The sequence below is a fragment of the Aptenodytes forsteri genome, unplaced genomic scaffold, assembly GCF_000699145.1.
Source record: "Aptenodytes forsteri isolate BGI_AS27 unplaced genomic scaffold, ASM69914v1 Scaffold84, whole genome shotgun sequence".
NCBI lineage: Eukaryota > Metazoa > Chordata > Aves > Sphenisciformes > Spheniscidae > Aptenodytes > Aptenodytes forsteri.
The window spans coordinates 2,857,994-2,878,582 of record NW_008795492.1 but is presented as its reverse complement, the minus strand read 5'-3'; the positions used below and the strand labels follow the sequence as shown (position 1 = coordinate 2,878,582).

General features: G+C 37.2%; 1 protein-coding gene across 1 annotated transcript in view; it reads left to right on the top strand.

Moving 5' to 3' along the window:
• The window catches only part of CPPED1 (calcineurin like phosphoesterase domain containing 1), a 40,692-nt gene that overhangs the window by 18,253 nt on the left and 1,850 nt on the right, over positions 1 to 20,589 (top strand). Inside the window, exon 2 of the mRNA XM_009281642.1 lies at positions 3,425 to 3,847. Within this exon, the coding sequence (XP_009279917.1) occupies positions 3,425 to 3,847 (423 nt within the window). The remainder of the gene's footprint in view (positions 1 to 3,424; positions 3,848 to 20,589) is intronic.

Genomic DNA, 20,589 nt, shown 5'->3' with positions numbered 1-20,589 from the left:
GGGGGAGGCAGTACTTGGAGTTCTTCTCCTAACACCAACACAGAAACACCTGGGAGTACCACCTAATCATACCATTACAACCTCTGCCTTTCCCTCTCCTAATTCATATCAGTAGAAAAATGGGTGCTATCATTAATTGATTGCTAATTTTTCATTTGGAATACTTTTGGGGAAAAAGTCACAATGTTGGTGGTGGTTACTTGTAAGTGAAGAGTTGCCTCAGATGCAAAAATTGCAATCAGTGTGCATTGCAGAGATACGGTTTGGAGGTAAACAGTGCTTCAAGTTGGTTTTATAGCTAGTGCATTAAAAAAACCAAACCTAACACTTTGTTATAGAGGTGCTCTATTCTGTGGAATACCAAAGTAAACTGTAACTGTGGATTAGTAGCTAAAGGATTATTTCTTTGGCAGAATAATCTGTGAATTCTACTTCTGCTGACTTCAGCAAAAATGCTTTAAAAGTACTTTCTTTCTTGAAATCTGCTCTTTCAGTGAGTGAAGGCAGGTTGTCTGGACTCCTTTAACCAATGCAGGAAAGAATATTGGAAGTGTTTAGGCAATAGCGATATAACATGCAACAGGTCATTTATCTCAGGGCAAGACTGTATTTACAGAACCTAACATAACATAAAGACATGATATTGTAGCCAGTGACTTAAAAATGTCACTGCACATGATGCCAGGATAAACAGAACAGAAATAAATTTCAGTTACATCTACCCTGACACTTCCCAAATTATTTTTTTACATTGCCTCTTGGCATTATATTCTTTTCCTATTCACCTACAACAAACCTCTATCTAAGCTAAAGAAATACATGTAATCAAATAAAACTGTTCTTCATAATAATTGGAATAATTAAATATTATAGCTAGCTCTGTGCCTGGTAGAGGTTAAAGGGGATCTTTTTTATGCTATGGCAGTGACCACTGTAGTTTTCTAGTGGCTTCCTTCTTTTCTTTATCTCCTCTTCTTTATCTTCTTCATCTCTTACTTGCCTTGGTTGTAAATTTAGAGGGAGGTGCCTTCAGGGGGGCACTGCATAGTGGTGTGGCCCATTGTAGCACAAATAGTGTGTGCTACCATAGTACAACTCACGGTTAGTGTGTACATCCTAGCCCGTCCTCTCCAGTGCTACACCCAAAGAGTACAGGGATATTACTCCGCCTTTTCCCACCTTTATGTCCCTGGGTTTCTCTTCTTTTGAAGTTGTTTCAACCTTCCACCAAGAAAAGGTCAAGCCAAGATACAATTGTCCTAAAATAATCTTCATTTAGTATGATTTCCTAGACTCTTTGGGCAAAGACGTTGTTTTCCATTTTGAGCAATCTGTTTTCTGCAATAAAACACTGAATATGTCTCTCTGTTGCTATAGAAATAATATTGCATTAAATGAGGGAACCAGTGCCCTGCTGTCGACAAATCTAATCTAAGTGTTAGTCTCTAGAGCTTGAATTTCACCACTGGGAAGAGGTATACATAATTCTACCAATTATTTCTGTAACTTATGCATAAATGTCTTTATACTCTGAAACTGTTAGCTAAATTTCCCAAAGTGATAGCATGGAGATTAACATGGTGTAATGTGTTTACATATATCTTAAAAGAGCCTTCCCCCTCGCCTTTTCCCCGCCCCCCTCCCCCATACATTTTCATATTTATAGCTTGAAATTTCCACCTCTTTGCACAGGAAGGTGGGGAGTGGCAGGAAAAGCAGCTTTCTCAGCCAGGTTCCCTACCCCATGGACGACAAAGTGTGCCAGGTTCATTTAAATTTTTGGCTTTATTTTTTCAAGTCCAGCTCCTCCAAGTAACATGAGATGTCATTTGCCCTGGTTTTTTCTAGGATTGATAAGGATATTTTCCATGACTGGAAGGACGGCCTAAACTGACGAAGGTCCTGGCTCATTAATATACCCCACAAACTGATCTGCTGTCCACTACCTTCTAGACTACACTGGGTATCATATGCCCGGTAACTCAAAGCTTTTGTTACAGTACCTTTCTACCCTGTACAGTAGTTAAACACAAGAGAGTTGTGGATTTTGACTTTATGCACCACATATCAAATCTCTCATCTGTCTTTACATTTAGACATAATTTAGACATAATATGAATATGGGGTTTCCCCAGTATTTTTCTAGAGCTCTAGAATTCTAGTAACAGCAATAAGGTGGTACTTAAGCCTGTACCTATAGGACTTGGAAAAGGAATTGAAATCTTTGCTAATAATAGTTACTAAGGGTCAGTGTTTGTCAACACATTGATCATAAGTATTTTGAAGAAACACAGAGGAAAAAAATCTTTTGTCTCGTAGTTACATTACAGGAGCCCCTCTAATAAATTTCAGTGTATAATATACATGTGTAGTTACAAAAACAGAACACAATTTAAAAATACATTATGATTGATTTGCATATACCTGTATGCAAATGTATGTTATATAGCTGATTTCAGAGTTCTTGTAAAAATCCTGTTACAACTTCTTTGTTAAAAAATGCAGTTGTTTGTGAAATGGGCCCATGTTAGATACATGTTATGTATTGCAGGACAAAATACAATTTATAAATGTTCAATTTAATTCATGAGTAATAACGTATTGATGGCCTCTGATTAAAGATTACTCTTTAGAAAACTTTAAAAAAACCTGTCATCATCATCATAAAATAACTGCTTTTTTAAAAAAATCCTTTCTCAAATTTTTTCAGTGATGGTAAATTAATCTAGCAACTAGATAAACCTTCCTAGACAAGGACCAATTTCTGACAACCAGAAGAGTAACTGTCTCGGTACGCATATTAATATAAAACCAGAGATGTGGGAAAAACTAGCGAAGTACACAATTACCTTTCTTTGAAATTAATGCCATGCTCATTATTAAAACAGACTCATCATATAAACAAGTCGCCACAAGACACTAATTATATTTTTGCTGTTAAAGTAGTTCTTGTAATGAAAAAAAACCCCTTAATTCCTTTGCACAACCATAAAATATAAACGAGAAGTTGACCTGGTTTTTACCCTTGTGTAAAGCTGTTACACCATCCACGGTTGCTGCATTTTTTCACCAGATCATCAGTCTATAGATGAGAAGAATCAGCCTGCTAAAGCTTTTGGTGCAAAACACTGACTGTTACATCACCTACTGCTAATGCTATCTGTTGGTTCCGATCCAGAGCCTTGCTTAAGGCAAGTTATTGGAAATGGCTAAGTACTTGATAAGGGAGAGAAAGAAGTGGGAGGAAAGGGTTGAGTGGACACACAATATTAGAGTGAAGATGTATTCTAGATCCCTGTATATTATCATGATCACATCTAATACAGAATATTTTCTTACTATGCATATTTCCATAAACAAAAGCTAACAATGAGGGTAGGAAAAGAGAGCATAAACACTAAAATGTGTTTGTTTTTTTCTATAGGAACTCAATGGAGAAAGGACCAAGAGCAAGATTTAAAGAATGTTCTGAAGAACACTGACCAGGACATCCCATTGGTATTCGTCAGTGGAAATCATGATATTGGCAATACTCCAACAAGAGAAACAATAGATAATTATTGCAAGAACTGGGGAGATGACTACTTCAGCTTTTGGGTTGGAGGTGTTTTCTTTCTTGTGCTGAATTCTCAGTTATACTTCGATTCTTCCAAATGCCCTGAGTTAAAGCAAGTCCAGGATGTGTGGCTCAATGAGCAACTGGCTGTTGCTGAAAAACATAAATGCAAGCATATAATAGTATTTCAGCACATCCCTCTGTTTCTGAGAAAACCTGATGAAGACCACGATTATTTCAACTTGGAAAAATCAGTTCGTCGAGAGATAATGGAGAAGTTTCATAAAGCAGGTATTTTCTCAGATTTTCCTGTTTCAAATTGTTAATGGCTATGCTGCCAGACAAAATACATTTAGCTGAAATGGTACTGTTTTCAAGGAATTTTAGATATTGCTTATAAGCCTCATTGTTCCCCATAGGCCAAAATTATTAACTGAATCTGATCACCTGTAAAAAGTACCAAATAAAATTTAAAACTTTGAGTGAAAAGTAAAAAACTAGAAGTGAAAAACTCTTTAAAATTAATTCATGAGGATTCCATTTTGCAAGTACTGATAGATGTAAGACAACCTGAGTTTTTCCTGCCTAAGGAGTGGAAGACAGGTGTTGCCATAGGAGAAAAATACAGAATTTGTGTTTTACATAAAACATGGAAACAGAATTCAGAATTACCTTGGAGGTTGTTTTCTCCCACACTGAGCCAATTTTAAACCAAGAGTGTAATGTACTCCAGATTTATTTAGTGTTAAAAACAGTCTTGCTCTGCTAAGATCCTCCTTTGCATATACATTACTAATAGGGGCCATTTCTGGGATGAAGGGCAGGTGGAACATGCGCTAAACAAGTATATTGTACCAAATCCCTTAGCTTTGTTTGATGACACTTGAATGCCACGGAGACAGACACAGTACGCAGCTACTCCTCCATGCTGTTCTCATTGTTTCCTGTTAATTGCCTTCATGTTCCTGGGGTGTGCTTGTCCCTCAAAATTTCCTGCCAGCCTGCCATCGCTGCACCGGAGTGTCATTTTCTCTGTATCTATAAGAGAGCAGGCTATCTGGATTACTGAACAATGCAAATTGTTTATGATATTGTTCCTAATCTACCATATAATTGTTAAGCCTGGACTCATCTAAAACCAGCCTAATTTCCAAGCTCTGAATCTCCTACTGTTTCCAATCAGTGGGGCCAAAATTCACAGCTATCTGAGCGCTCTCCAGGGGACTGACATATTTGCAGATTCAAGATTTACATGTGTTGTTTTTCCCATAAGGAGACATGCTGAGAATACCTCATAATCTCTCTTTTAATTTTTGTGCTAGTGTTAATATAGTGGGAAGTATTGCTATTGGAAAGTGGGGCAGCTAAATGACTGCCATACTGTCGGCTAAAAACACATCCTACTTCACTGGAGAGCTTGTTAGCAGAAGGACATTGCCATACAGGTGTATCCCAGTAAATAAGCATTAATGTGGAAACCAAAGCAGTTCTGTTCTAGCGTTTTCTGTCATCCAGATGGTTTACTAACATTTGGCATTTGGGGCAACACTGGGAATAGAATTAATCAAGAGCTAAAAGAAATTATGAAAAATGTTATCATGGTGACATTTATCATTGTTACGTTATCGTGTTTCTTAGAGGGTTATTTCAGACTGATTCTCTTCATGTGTATCCAGAGGCTTAACCAAAACTTGGGAAGGCTTCAAATGATGGGGGAAAGGAAGAGAGAATGGGAAGCCAGCAATACAAGACAACTCTGTGGAAGACATTCCCAAACTCCTTTCTGTGCCAACATCTCATTTGTACCTTCCCTCCATCATTTCCCGTTGTGTCCCTTGTTCCCATCCCTAAAAATCCTCCCAAAATGACATGTTGTTTGGTTCCTTCATGAATATGTTAAAACATTTGCTTGCTGTTTTATACAGTAAGTAAATGAGTCAATAGGTAATATTCACAATCCAATAATCAAACATTTTGCTAATTAAATCAATACAGAGAGCAAGCAGTTCAGTGTAACTCAGACTGCTGAGAAAAATTAGCTGAATCAAAAGTTGGCTCAGAGTTTCCTTAGTAACGGGTGCGTTCTGTTTCCATTTTATTATTCAATTGAAGAACAGTCTTTGTAAGGCCACAAAATGTTAGCAGTGGATTGCAAACAGGCCGTTGTCATGGTAGGATAGATGCACAGATACATAATGACTCCACTTATTTTCTGACTCTCTGCTTCGTCAAAGAATAATCGATTTCAGCATATCATTAGACATGAAATTGGTTTTCCCCCAGTTCACTTCATACATTCTTGGAGGATTACAGCACAGAATATTGCTAATGAAATCCCAATTTACTTTGCATTTGTTTTGTTTTTTTACATTATGACTTGCAGTTTAAGGCAGCTAACCTCTTATGGCACTTAATTTAGAAATTTGGTATAATTATTTATTCTGGAAAAAGAAAGTAAGTCTGCCTTTTTAATGAGTCCACCAGGCTGCTGCTATTCTTCTTCCCTCCCACCTGTCACCAGTCCTTCCTTCCTTCTGCCCTCTCGCTCTCTGATTCGGTGTTTCCAACCACGCCGAAAGTTTGATGTGTAATTATGAAAAATTTCAGTATAACATGCATGTTTTAGGGGTTGCTGTGTTTGGCAATGCGATGTTATTAGACGGGCATCATATTTCAGTTGTTGATAACCCAAGAGGTAACCCAGGATCAGACCTGGAACTATCCCAGTTTTCATGTTTATGCTTTTTCTAAAAGTCTCAAACACAGAGTCATAACTCACCTGGTTAGGGAGAGACAGGAAAGGAAGGACAATCTAGTAATTCAGGTCTTTCCATGAACAAAGAAATTCATATGGGTATGTGTAGGAAATAATCATATACTTAAAGTATGTTGATATTGCACAGGTGCTTTAAAGTAAGGTATGCAACTTCAGAAAATTATTATTTTAAATTCAGAACCCAGATCTTCTGTAGTTATTCTCTTCTAATCACTTACATATTACATAATGTTTTTGGTTTAAGTATCCGCTCATTACAAACAGAGATAAAAAGACTAGCTGTAGAGGCTACATCTGGTACGAAATACTGAATTACATTTCTTACATTAGAAGTGTCCTTAACAGTTGGGCTAATTAAAGATAAAATCATGTCCTTATGATAAATATTTATAAATTGAAAATCTGGCACTTGTAAATATGTATTACTACTATGCAAAGTTAAACCATACTTGTAAACTGTACATCTAAGAAATCGTCCTAGCCCATTTTTTCTTTAAATGCATTATAACAAGTATTGTCCTTGAAAAAGTGATTTCCATGACAGTGAAAATCAACTCAGTCGAGAACACAGTTTTTCATTTAAGTGAAAATATATTTCTGAAAGCATATTTGTATAACTTCTGAAAGTTTAGCCTCAGTTGTCAAAGCTCCGTCTCCTCTACATGCAGAAGCTATGTACAGAAAAAGCCTGTGTGCAAGAACTGTGAACGAGCTGACCTGATGTTCTCATCTGTGAGATCTGCTGGAGTCAATCGACTCTGCTGTGTGAAATGCATATTCAGCTTTTAAGAACTTTATAGTGCTGATATGAATAGGTTTGCTCATAGCTTTGTAGGGAAAATAAAGAATCCAGGTAGTGGTCTAGCCAAAAATCTGGTCTGCATGTCGTGTCTTTGATAAATATAAGTAATAAATTAGTTTTTAAATTAAGCAGTTTATGTTAATAGAAGACATACTTTTTCTTACATCTCTCATTCCAGTATAATTTTCTTAGGATGTTAAAGATTTTTTTTCTGACCTGAAAAGTATGGGTAATTTTGTTGAGCTATGGACAATCTTTTAAAGACTTTTTGTCCTGAGAACCATCACTGACACACTGAAATTACTTACATTACTTAACACAATATAGTAATAAATGTTTCTTAATGGCTCTAATGAACTAAAACATTTAAGCAAATGTCTGAACTTGTTTAAGAGCTCTGTTGAATAAAACCTAAATCAATAGCTGCTTTTTCACCAACAAAGTTGAGAAAAGAATTTTTGGTTCAGACTGAGATGAAGAGTATAAGTGGTCTATCTAGGTGAGAGATTTTGCATCCAAGAGAGAATCACTAGATAATAGATATAAAATGTAGAAGGAAATTCTTTGCAGTCTCCAGCTTAACTAAAAAGTTTTAAGTTCATCTAAACGCCTTCAAAGCAATTTTTCAGACGTGGTTAAAAATACTTAATTTGTACATACGGGGAAAAATAACCACCTAACCTTATTAAATGGCATATTTTTTCATTATATTTGCGATAGTAGGTGCTGTAACTTCTAACACCTTTACTCAGTAAAAAAGTGTGATACCTACATTCTCCTCTTAGAAATGTTATGACAGGAGGGTAGTATTAAAGGAAGCAGCAGCTTTCTGAACATCCACAGCTGAGATATATTTGAGTACAAAATTAAAGCATGGAGTGCTGAAAGCTGTTGTTTCTAAAATTTACGAGACAACATATGCTATGTTTCATTATTTTCTTTGTTGTGTAATCAAAGTTGACAAGGGAGTAATATTTTCTTCTTCCTGCCATTGAGACCTTGATTTTGGCAAAGCCTGTACACCAAGTGAGTAATCTCAGTGCTTGCTTATGTGTCCCTTTGTCAGTATTTAAGATAATTTAGATTTAATTACTCTCGACATAAGTGATTTAGATCAACCTCTTTCAACCTTGAAATTATGCACTCATGGTACAGGTAGAGTGACCAAATTTGCTATCTTCTACATCACTGTGTAAGAAGTTTGGGTTTTTAGGACCATTGCCCAGGTATGATAATGTAGTCTAGCATGTAGATACACATAGACTTTTTTTTCAGAAATTCAGCAGCAAGTACAAAATACATTTATTTAGTATAGTCTGTAACGTCCATTAAGTAATGTTTGTTCTTACATAAATTTTTTAAATCTGTTTTCTCCACTGGGCTGTAGTTTTGGTTGATAAAAACTGCTCTTTGATCCTTAGAGCACACGGCAAGCCAGGATTGTTTGGGGTTTGTGTCAGGTCTATGAGAAAGTTTCACTTTCAAATGGAAAAAGTTGCAAAGCCAGGAAGTAAATTCCACTGAAAGGTCACAAGAGGTGTTCACAAAAATTAACCTGAAGTACAGAGTGACCTTTTACAGACAGCACCTCTAAAGGCTTATTTAGACCAGCACTCTAATTAGGTGATCTGGAATCACGCTCTGGTTGTGCCTGTTGTTTTTCCTGTATAATGGGAGAAACAAGTGAGACTGAGATCCTTCTCTATATAGCTGTATTCAGTGTTGTCCTATATAAAAGTACTTTTGACATAGATATACTTTGCAAACTAATATCTTGTCTCCCACTTACAGAGACCCACTGACCACCAGTTGCATCAAGTTCTGGATTCTTTAGACTACAAAGCAAATTTAAGAGTTTTCCTGCTAGTTTGCAGGATCATGCTTGCAAAGAACAGTACGCGGGATATTTTTATTGAGATGCTTATGGTGCTACGCACTGTAAATTCTAATTATTTAGTTCTATTTTATTCACACAACTCATCTGAAGAAGGTAGGGTAACACAGAGCTTCTAAAGGGCCACACAAAATAATTCTACAATGTTGTTATTTAAGGTTGACTGAAGAGGTTATGAAATGGAGGGTGATGATCCCCGACACTTACCAGTGGGACTGTTTCCTTCTACTGGAGCTCTGTTGGTGGGAAATGATTGGGGTTTTTTTGGAGGACAGGGCCTGAGAACTGCCTGAGCACTGAACAGTTTTGTTAACAGTGCTGTGACTGATGCTTTCACATCTTTCTTTGCTGCTCTAACACCTGCTTAGCAGATGGGGTGATGTGAGCACTCTCAAATTGCAATGAGAGAAAATCAATTCAATTCCACACGAGAGATTTTGTTTACAAAGACTACTAAATATTATCATTCACTTCGTAGCACTGGAGTCTTGAAAAAAATGATGTGCACCACCTGCCCAGGGGAGAAAAAAGGTATGGCAAAAAATGCCTATGGTTAATGTGTGCTCTTGTAGGGAAGCTGAAAGAACATCATTTTGGAGTGCAAAATTGTTCTGAGAACAGGTATTGCTGTTGAACCGACCACGTTGTTCTGCACTTCAAAAAGCAGCTGTACGCTGCGAGTGAAAGGAAGAAAGAAAAGCCAGTTTGTGCCTGACACTCCAGGGGAAGTGCTCAAGATCAATTTATTCTTGTGACTTAAAAAGTTGTATTTGCCAGAAACGTTACCTTTTAAAAAGTAAGTATCAACACATACATGTGTGTGGCTGTGTACACACACACCACACACGCGCACGTGCACCTGTCTCTTGCAGTAGCATTTCCCTGTGCCTGGATACTGCTTATTTTGTTCTCCTGCCTATGAAAACTCTGAAGGGGTACTAGAGTGTTGATAACATTCAGGTTTTTCACTCAGTACAATTTCATTTCTTTACAGAACTGCTTCTCCACCTATTTGCTTCTATTTTGGCTCTACTGCTGCTCCTCTCCTAGCTCCTGCAGTTTTGGGGACAAATATATATAGGATCAGCTTTTGCTAGTATATCCTCTTTCTTCAGTCCTCGATTGAGCAAGAGGTTTGGCCAGTGAAGCAGTGATTTTTAGATAAGCATAATTCTATTTTAAACCTAATTTTATCATTAAACTTGAACAGTTAATTTAAAAGCAGAGTAACTAGACCAAAATGATGATCCCTATAGCCCAGTCTCCTGCTTCTCCTACTAGCCAAACCCTTGCGAAGAGCACAAGACAGCAAAGTGCATAATGGTATTTCTTCCAAGTACTCTTACTGTCTCCAACAATTTTTCTTTCGGGAACTTACTGTATCATATTAATGTTATCAATATAGTGCAATTTAGTGATTCTTTTATAGATTTGTTCAGTTGATTTTTGAAAACTCAGCTTTCACAATGGTCTGCAGGAGGGAGTTTCATGTTTCACAGCTATGTGAAGAAGTGCCTCCTTTTGTTTGCTTTGAACTTCACCTGTAGTCTGTATTGAGAGCCATAAATCTGTAAATGAAATGCAGTGAACATTGATTCATGTCTGCAGTTACTGTAAAAAGTAGTTCATTAATCAGCACTTAAAGGGTGATAATCTGGACCACGTGCTAAATGTCATTGCTCAGTCAGACCCACTTTTTTCCCCAAAATTCTCTACAGAGTGCATGGGAGGAGAAGCAAGGTCTGTACTGTACCCGTTACATATTTATTATGACATTCATACTGCACTAATTTAGCCTTCTCGTTCTCTTACAGTCTCATTTGCTTTTGCTGAGAAAAGCATTTATTTAATTGAAGGCTCAGTCTAAATAAAGCATGCTACTGATTGCCTATGCTGATTATTCCAGGCATTCTCTTCCTAATTTGGAAAATCTGCTTGCTTTTCTTTGGTTTATTTTTATATTGGTAATTTTCTTCCTATATTTTTACACTGTCCATAGTGCTGGGTTGAGCAGTTTGACTTCCAGCTGAGGCTAGGCCATTCGCATTTTGGACACGGCAAACCTGCCTCAAAATTGTTTTTGTATGTTAGGAACTAGAGTTGGAAAACAGCTTCTTCTGAATTCAGGGTTTTTTGGAAGCAAGCCATGGAAGTGAGTATAATTATAGAAATTGGAGTCAGACACCTCTGGAATTTAAACTAGTTCAAGTCTGAATTCCAGCCCAGTATCATCTGATTATGTGAGAAAAATTTGTTTTCTAGGTGTAGATTTCTTTATGAAATTATTTTTAATATTTCAAGATAACGCACCCACATTTATTATTTTCCATCCTGTTTGAACCTATTTGGATTTCTGTAATCATTGCAACTAGATTTCCTTTGAGATGGCGCTCAGTCTGTATTTCTTGAATTAAACTAGCAAACATCAAATTTCTCAAGAAGTTAGGAAAACAGATGTATTTCACAAAATCTTACTGTCGCATTGGAGATTTTTTCCTGTCTGTTACCTAGTCTTTCATATAGCAAGCTAGTGTGTACTATCACTTCAGATCTCATTAATATTGTCATGTATGATGTTCCACTACAGTTCTTTTATTCTTATAAGCTGTTGAACTCCTCCACTGTAAGAGCTCAGAGTACCAGAAGCTGGAGACTTAAGACAACATTTACAATTTGGTAGAGGAAATCTTGCCGGTAAAAAGCAAGTCTCTCCTTCACATTGTTACTGAAATACCACTCTGTGGGAAGACATTCAGTGCTTATGACAATACTTTAACAGTGTAAGCTTTCCGAGTGATCTTCCAAAGAGCACACTTGATTTTATTTCTTTATTTTTTAAACCAGGGTCTTTGAAAGCCCATGCATCCTATGCATGCTGACTGTCACCTCTGCTGGGCTCAGGTGTCAGATTATCCTGAATGCCCCTACACAGACATGGTCTGGATTGCCTAGGGGTGATTTCTCCCACAGGGAGAGGGGCATGGCCAACCCCCCTCGCTCACCCATGAAACCACTCTCTCCCCTCAGTCCTGCCTTAATGGGGACAGATAGAGGGCCAGCCCTTGTGTTCCTAATAATAATGTTTATGTGGTAAAAGAAAAGAACACAGAGAAAAAGGGAAAAAAATACAAAATTTTAAAAATCACATTACAGTTCAGTAGCATAATGTTATGGAATATACCTGTTGTCTGTTTAATAAAGCAAAAAGATGACTTGGCTAGCATTTCACTTTTAAAATAGAGACTTTTTATAATGACTTCAGTACTCCTTAAACGGAAAGGCTGGTCAAAACACTGATTAAAAAAGATGCGGTTGTCTGTTGGTCCACATAGAGAAGGCAGGCCATAGTCCCCTTTCTTTCCTGCCCCAATTGGAGCTGAAAACATGCCAAATCTTCCACATCCTTGCATTCTTCTACGCTACAGAATACAACAGCAGTAGAATACTAAGTACAGGAGAAAAGTCTGGGAATTATGGGACTGCAATTGCACAATAAGCTAAGACTGGGATGTAATCACTCTCAGGGGAATTATCCGTGAGACACAGCTAAATGCCTTTGTTCTCTTACAGTGCAATTATGTCAAAATCATGCTGACCCTTTTCCCTGGTGCTGCAGAACTGTTGTTTAGTAGGGTTTCTCTGAGTGATAAACTATAATTTGTGGGAAGAAGATGCTGCACTTTTAAAATTCTGTAAAATAACCTTAGCTTCTCCTGCTAACAGACAAACTACCTTTTGCATGATATTCAGTATGTAGTTTCTTTTCATGTAATGAACTATTTACTCATCTGATTCTTGTCAGAAATAAAATCAACAGCATGCTAACAACACTGGGGTAGTGAAAGTTTTCTTTCAATTTTTTTTTTCAGTATCACCAGGCCTGAACGAGGTGGTGAATATTTCATATAGGACTCAGTTTCTTTCAGAACATTATTCTGCTTTGCATTGTTTGGGAACTCAGAAGTGCTGTAAGATGGTCATCATTACAAAGAATAATCTCTTCTAAATCAGAGCTACTGCAGGCTGCGAGGATGTGATGGTTGTATACATGCAGTTGCTCCTGAGCCTGGTTGGCCTGGTCATCCCTTTCTGTACCAATCTTTTCCATGAAGCATCCAATGCAAATCTCAGATACTTACTTAGGCCAGTGAGTCAGTTTAACAGTACCCATTACACCATGTCTGTAAGAAAAGCCCTTTTTAATACAGTGTGCTGTTTTGGTTCACAAAGCTTGAAGAGAGAACCAAGAGAAAATGGGAAATGCTGGTAAAAAGTGTCCATCTTACCAGAGCTGTTAAACTGCAACAGATGCAAATCAACAAGAGCTTGCTGAAGCTCTTGCAATGACTACTTATTTGGTGAGCTGGCTTTAGAAAGCAGACACTGGAAAAAATTTTGTCTTTTGAGGTGTTTTTGAATTTTCTGTTGAGAAATGTCTGCAATAGAAACCATGAGCGAAGTGTTCATACCATGTTTTTGACTTGGAAAAAGGTATGCAAATTAAAATATGAATTTTGTTTGAAATTTTTTAAAGAGAGAGTTGTGCTTTAAAGATTCTGCTTATGAATGAACATACAGATAGCGTCAAAGGTAGCATGCTGAATTACATGAGCTATTAATTACTCTCCTCAGCACTTACCTCTTGCCTTGCCAAAGACACTTTGTGGCCATACAGTCCAGAGTGACATAATGCAGTGTATGAATTAGCATAAAAACAAAGTATTTATCAACTTGAGAGAGTTGTGCTTTAAAGATTCTGCTTATGAATGAACATACAGATAGCGTCAAAGGTAGCATGCTGAATTACATGAGCTATTAATTACTCTCCTCAGCACTTACCTCTTGCCTTGCCAAAGACACTTTGTGGCCATACAGTCCAGAGTGACATAATGCAGTGTATGAATTAGCATAAAAACAAAGTATTTATCAACTTGTTTCATGGTCAAGCTAATGAAGAGTCTAGGCTTATCAAATGTATTACAAGAGAGTTGTGCTTTAAAGATTCTGCTTATGAATGAACATACAGATAGCGTCAAAGGTAGCATGCTGAATTACATGAGCTATTAATTACTCTCCTCAGCACTTACCTCTTGCCTTGCCAAAGACACTTTGTGGCCATACAGTCCAGAGTGACATAATGCAGTGTATGAATTAGCATAAAAACAAAGTATTTATCAACTTGTTTCATGGTCAAGCTAATGAAGAGTCTAGGCTTATCAACATATGTATTACATCTCTTCAGATGACTCTTGAACAATCCATGTTTTGGTTGGCTGTTACATCATGAATTATTTATGCTAAATAGGCTGCTTTGGGCTCACAATATTTGTACTATAGTAGGTATTTCATTATTTAGTAGGAATGCATTATTCTACAGGGGAAAAAGACTGGAAATAGTAAATCTTTTTGTCTTTCAGATTCAGCTTTGTCAGATCAGAACTAAAAAGGACTTTTTGTGCTTGATCAGAAAATGATGGTAAATTGTATGCTGGCAGGAGGACATCTTTGGTTTACTAAAATCAGAATCAATTCCTGTATTTAAACCTTTTTTTTTACAAAGACACTGATCTTTTTGCAGATTGATTGATTCTGAAAACTCATGTTTGGTGTGCAGGCATGAAGGTCGTTGGTTTTAGGCGTTGTCATGATCCAAGTACAGTTTTAGAACAGACAGAGCAAGACCTGGTGTCCAATACTGGATGGTGCCCATCCTGAGTCTCTGGCTGGCAGTCCTGTTCTGATCAAAAATGAATTTGGCAGTTCAGGCCTTTTTTCCCTAGCAGATACTCGGTAACTGTTGTATTATTATGCAGTCTGACATCACACTATGATGATCACAGTGTGTGTGGTTTGTTTTGGGGTTTTTTTAATAGTAACTATCTGCACAGGTTTTTAGTTTATTCTGGTTTTAATCCCTTTTTTTTTTCTTTTAATGAATAATCCATTAGGTATGAATAGTGTCTTGCAGTAACGGATCCTGCTTTTTTTGGTTAATGGATACTGTGAAACCTTCAGTCACATTTAAATTCAAATCACTGTGTACTTCATAAAAAACGAAATAATGAATGCTTGTAAAGGTCCCATCCTTCGGACATTTATTTACACTGTAGTTTTTTAGTATTTCATACAGCTTTTATATCAAAGCTTTTCCCAACTGCTATTTCAGAAACCAGGCATTAAAAACAAATCACTGCAATATTTTTTTTTTTTTTTTTTTTTGGGTAGAGGGAAGAGACTGTACCTTTCTGTGTATAGCCGGATGCATTTAACTGACCTGAGGATACCTTAAAGCGGGCTACAAAAATGAGGCCTGCCAGGACACTGTTCTTTGTTCACAGAGTTTAGAAAAAAAAAAGGGGTGGGTGGGGAGGGGTTGCTAGCAACTTGACAGCATTACTTCAGAAAAACATCTGAAATGAATAAATTAAATTTGAGTGCATACATTTTTAAGATTCTTTTTATGTTTAAGATCAAAAGCAAGAGCAAAGTAAATTGCCTGCTTGTCATCTAAGTATTACTGCATTGAGTGGTTCAGATTTCCTTCTTATGCTAACTAACAGAAATGAGTGGAGTACAGTTGAGTGAACAAAAAAGTGCTATTGAAGAAAAAACAACATCAGTTAGACTTCTATTAATACACAGCAGTGACCTGTTTGTTTCTTTGTTCAAGATGTAACATACTGTAACACAACAATAACAAGAATTAATACTAGCACTGGAAATAAAAAGTACCTGAAAACTGAAGTCTGGGCAAAATTGTCACTGGGAGGTATCTAAAGCAGGTACTAAATTCTAGCAGAGGCTGATGCTGAGCAGCTAGATCCACAAGGGCATTTCAGCACCTGTCTAGTGCAGTTAGGGTCTGAATGACATACATATGCTAAAAGGGGGAATTTGGATGAACAGTACCCATAAACACCAGCTTGTTTAGGCAGAATCTGCCTCCCATAGGAGATAAAAGAGGTTTTAAATCGCATCCTCTCAGGTGTCAGGTATCGTATTTGCACTGCTTACAAATCACTAATTTCAGTTCCATACTGAAATACCTTCTTGAGCATAGGCAGTTAGCAGACGTTAAACGTAATTGTGGTGAAGTGGCAGTATTTGCCCAAGAAGAAAAAAGCTGCACGATTCGTGGGCCAAATGTTTTACCTGGTGTCTGTCTGCTCTCTAGGATGGGTTTCTCAAAATCTTCCCTTGAATTCTCAGACGAGGGGAGATTTTTGTTTTTCCTATAGCATAACTAAAGCTGATTTATTACTTTTGTATCCTCTGTCCTTCTAATTACACTGAAACTGTATGTCGGGGTTTGGTTTACATATATGACGACACTAAGTCTTGGCTTCTGTTCCTCTTTCAATTCCAAAGTTTAAATTCTCTGGGTGGTGGGAAGATACTACTTTAGGAACATGGATGCTTCCAGTAAAAAGAGAGCACTTACTTATTTCCCTTACTAAAAGTAAGCGTGTCACATGGGTTTACACCTCACTATGGTTTTTATGATTGTTACTTTTTCCTAACTTTTTCATAGACTAAAGTAATTTTGCTTACCTGCAGAAAAAGTGGAAAATATTGAAAAGAACTTGTTACTGTAGTAGTACTGTCACTTAATTGGAAGCTGGTAAGGGTATTTCACAGATCTAGCTGGTGCAGTAATCAAGCAGGCCAAACGTTAGGTTCCTAATTGTTCAATCCTTGATCCTTCATTTAGCTGCTGCTTGACTCTGCAGGGAAAGACCAAGATACAGTCAGGTCCATGCTAGATGCATGTCTGAGCGTGGAATCTAGAATGTTGCTGGAGACCATTGGTTACTTGTTAAGCGCTTGAAGGACAGGAAAGTGCTACATAAGTGGATCCATTACAGGCAGCTCTAAGCTGAAAGCAAATTGGTAACATTAAGCTTAGTGTGTCTTAAGTCCTCTCCATAAATGCCTTAACTCAGAGGCTGCAGTAAGCAGCCTCATCTACTCAGCATCCTCTCCTAGCCCATCAGAGCTTGCTCTTTTAAGGACAATGCCACAAGGCAAGATGGGTTCCACTTTAACAAGTAGGATATCATATGTAAGGTTCCCACAATGGTCAGTTTTGCTCTCTGTATTAAGAAGCAAGAGAAGAGAATGTCCAGCCATGCCATAAGCAGTTCTAGATGGGCACATTCTGTCTGTCACTGCAGAAAGGTTGGGGGGCGGGGCGGAGGAGGCAAGTGCAGCCTCGTGGCTTGGATAGGTGTGCATATAATGAGAAAGAAAGAAATGCTTAGTTCTTCTGCTTGAATTGCTTAGCTATGTTATGTTAGACAGTCACTATAGTAAGCTGCAACATGGTAGGAGTTGAGAAATGACTGCTCACTCTCAAACTGACTGTAGCATCAGTTGTAAAACATCTTTATATTATGATTCTAAGGACCCAAATAATAGCTAGAAAGTACAGAATCTCTGCAAAGAGCCCGTTATGTCACAGGGCTTTTATATTCCACCATCGCCTTCTGAGGTATTCTGATTGGGTTTCTCCCAAGATTTAAAAAAAAAACCAAACCAACCAACCAACAGTTTCGCTAGGTTCCTGCAGCTGAGTCAGAGCAAGCTCTCAAAGTTATTATGCTGACTTACAAATCTAACTCATACACTAGATAGATAAGCAAGTTACACTGAGCAAAAAGAATTGGTACTGATAAACTAAAATAGGGTAACAAACAGACAAGTTCTAGCTGACAATGACCATATACCACTATTCAGTGTAAAGGTAATGTCATTCTTTGTTTTGCACCTTGAGTCATTTGCTATTTGAGAAGGGTTTGGATTTCGAAATATGGATGCCCATGTAGCTTTTACCAGGCACACAGCAGAATAATTTATATTTTGCTTTCCAAGCTGCTTAATTTTTAACTATACTTTGAGCCTGGTTTATATATTTTATATCAGTCTTCAAATCACTCACTCCCACAAAAGCAAAGGATTGATGTAGCCAACTGTCTTAAGACAGGTTCACCTACTTCCCTTTTCTTTTAATCATTGTGAAAGAGGTCTTAATCTACTGCAGGAGAAAGGGTGGAAGGTTTTTCTGGCTAGAGAAATAAGGATCTCCTTGTGAAGTTATAGTGTGTTCCTAATCACAGCTCTCTGCTTTTAAATTGCCTCTACTCTTTTCCAGAATTTCTGCTGTCTGAAGGCAAAATCAGTTGATGCCAGCTTTTTTTTTGTAAATGTCATTTAAGGTTATAGTATCTCACAAATTACCCATTCTCTGGCCTACCACTTGAACAGGACTAAGCATGTGTTACCTTTTATGTTAAGCATGGAATGGCAGATTGCTGGAATATATGAAAAATAACAAATGAAGTTTGGTGTTGTCATCACAGTGTCCATCCTTGTGTATCTTTATAGGCTTGCTCATTAGTCTGTAATAATAAAAACAATGGTTGGAAAGGTAATTATCAGTGCTGCATATTTAAGGATAGCTTTTAGCCTGGGGTGGTGAGCAAGACCCTTACTGTGTGCAGAGGAAAGGAGCGCCATCAGGGAGGACCTCACACGGCCCACAATAGCTGGCACTTGTCCCCACGTGTGCTAAGCTTCACTTTTCTCTGCTGTCCTCCTCAGGAACAGGCACATGTTTAGACCTTTGCTTGTTAGTTTATTTTTCAATACAAGCACAAATGATGTTCAGCAAGGTACAGCATCTATAGAATAGTGCCAGCAAAACATTTTTCTGTTATAGCACAGCAGTTTTTTAGCCAACATAGCAAACTAACAGGAGAGATTCAGTTTCATAAAGTAGCCAGTTATTTTGATAACCTGCTGGCTATCTAGTCGTAGTTGTCAGGGAATACTTAGTGTGTTTTTTGAGTCACTCAGTATTAATATATTTTCAGATGCTTTATGTAGAACCATCAAAGTGTCATTATGATTAAGGAGCACACAACCTATTGTATTTCAAAAGAGAAATTACACCTAAATCCTTTAGGTGGGTTTGAAAATTTTTGAATTGTCATTAATAGTATTAATATCAACACCAGATCTAAACACTTTCTGTAACAAAATATAAAATTAATCACGTTTTGCACTTAATGATAAACAACAAAATTCCCAGTATTTTCAGCCATCTGGTCCAATAATTTTTCTGTTTCACAACAGTATAAAATAGCATTAGATGCAGCTTCAGGAAGCTGCAATAGTCTGAAATCCAGCGATCTTAGACTGAGCATGCCAAAAATTAATCCCAAAACCTGTTTGTAAAATTAGCTATTTATACTAACTCCACATTTTCATTCAAAATAAAATATGCACCATCTTAAATTAGCAAGAAAGCTGATGAATAATTTTTTGCCAAACTATGACTGCTGTTGACTATGATGCTCAGCTGTATCTATCAACAGTGCATAGAATGGCTAAATGGTGAAGGATGCTGGCATAACCTGGAAATGAAATGCTTGTCTGTGATAGCATGTTCTCTCTTAGGAAGAAGCTAGGTTCTCAACTCTGTTGTTAATGGTTTTACAAACTTTGACATGAAAGATAAGTACTTAGCATCAAAAATGACTTTTTCTTTACTTTTTTGACTCATGAGACTAAACAAGGTTTCATTATTTTGTTGTAATAAAAACATTTGATTAAAATTTATAAAACATCAAATGGGGAGGGGAAAATAATCTGGTAGCATGAATTTGACCTGTAAAGACAATCAATCAGAAAGGCCATTCAAAGTAGTGAATACAGCTTCTACCAATTTATTTTTTTATTTTTTGCAAGGCAGAAGAAACAAGAAGTAGAAATTACTGGTTTGGAGGTGAGGATGACACAATTTCATTTCATTTGAAATTGTTTCAAAATTTCTGCAAAAATCCCATAGCTACTGAGGAGCATGGCAGGAAAGCACACCTGGCATACAGATCATCTTTAGAAGTTGGTCAAAATCAGACAGCATTTGCAAACTTAATTAATTTTTTGTTACGTTATCATATTCTGAGAGAAGGGGAAGAATGGTTGGAATTCTTTAAACATTCATTTGGCTAATCAGTTAGCCAAATCAGTTAATGATTCAGCTAAGGATTTCAAAGTACATTACAAAGCCTTAAATATGAAGTATGTTTGTCCTCTTTACCTGCTGCTGCTTGTCATTTAGCTTTTCTTCTACTCCTGACCAAGCTTGGATGATACTTGCAGGCGACCTACCCAGAAATTGTTGATATAGCATATTTTTGTTTCCTGCAACAGATCAAGTGTATTTCTTTCTTTTCAAGTTTATAATGGAGTGATTTTTTTACCCCAATACAGTCCAAAATATAAATAGTCTATTTTAAAAAAAAAGAAAGAAACAGAACAGCCTTAAGTCATTAAAAATACAGAGGAAATCAGAATAAACCTGCCTTGTTTCTACCCCGTACTAGGTAAATGTTAATTCACGTGATTACCAAGGCTGACTCCTCTTGCAGGTTTGTCAACCTTTCCTTTTTTGGCTGCTCTCATCTTTCTTCCCCTCTTATTATAACTCACAACCTCTTCTGCTTTTTAGGTTTCTTTGATGTACCTGGCTCTATTCCAGCTGTGATACCCCCCACCCC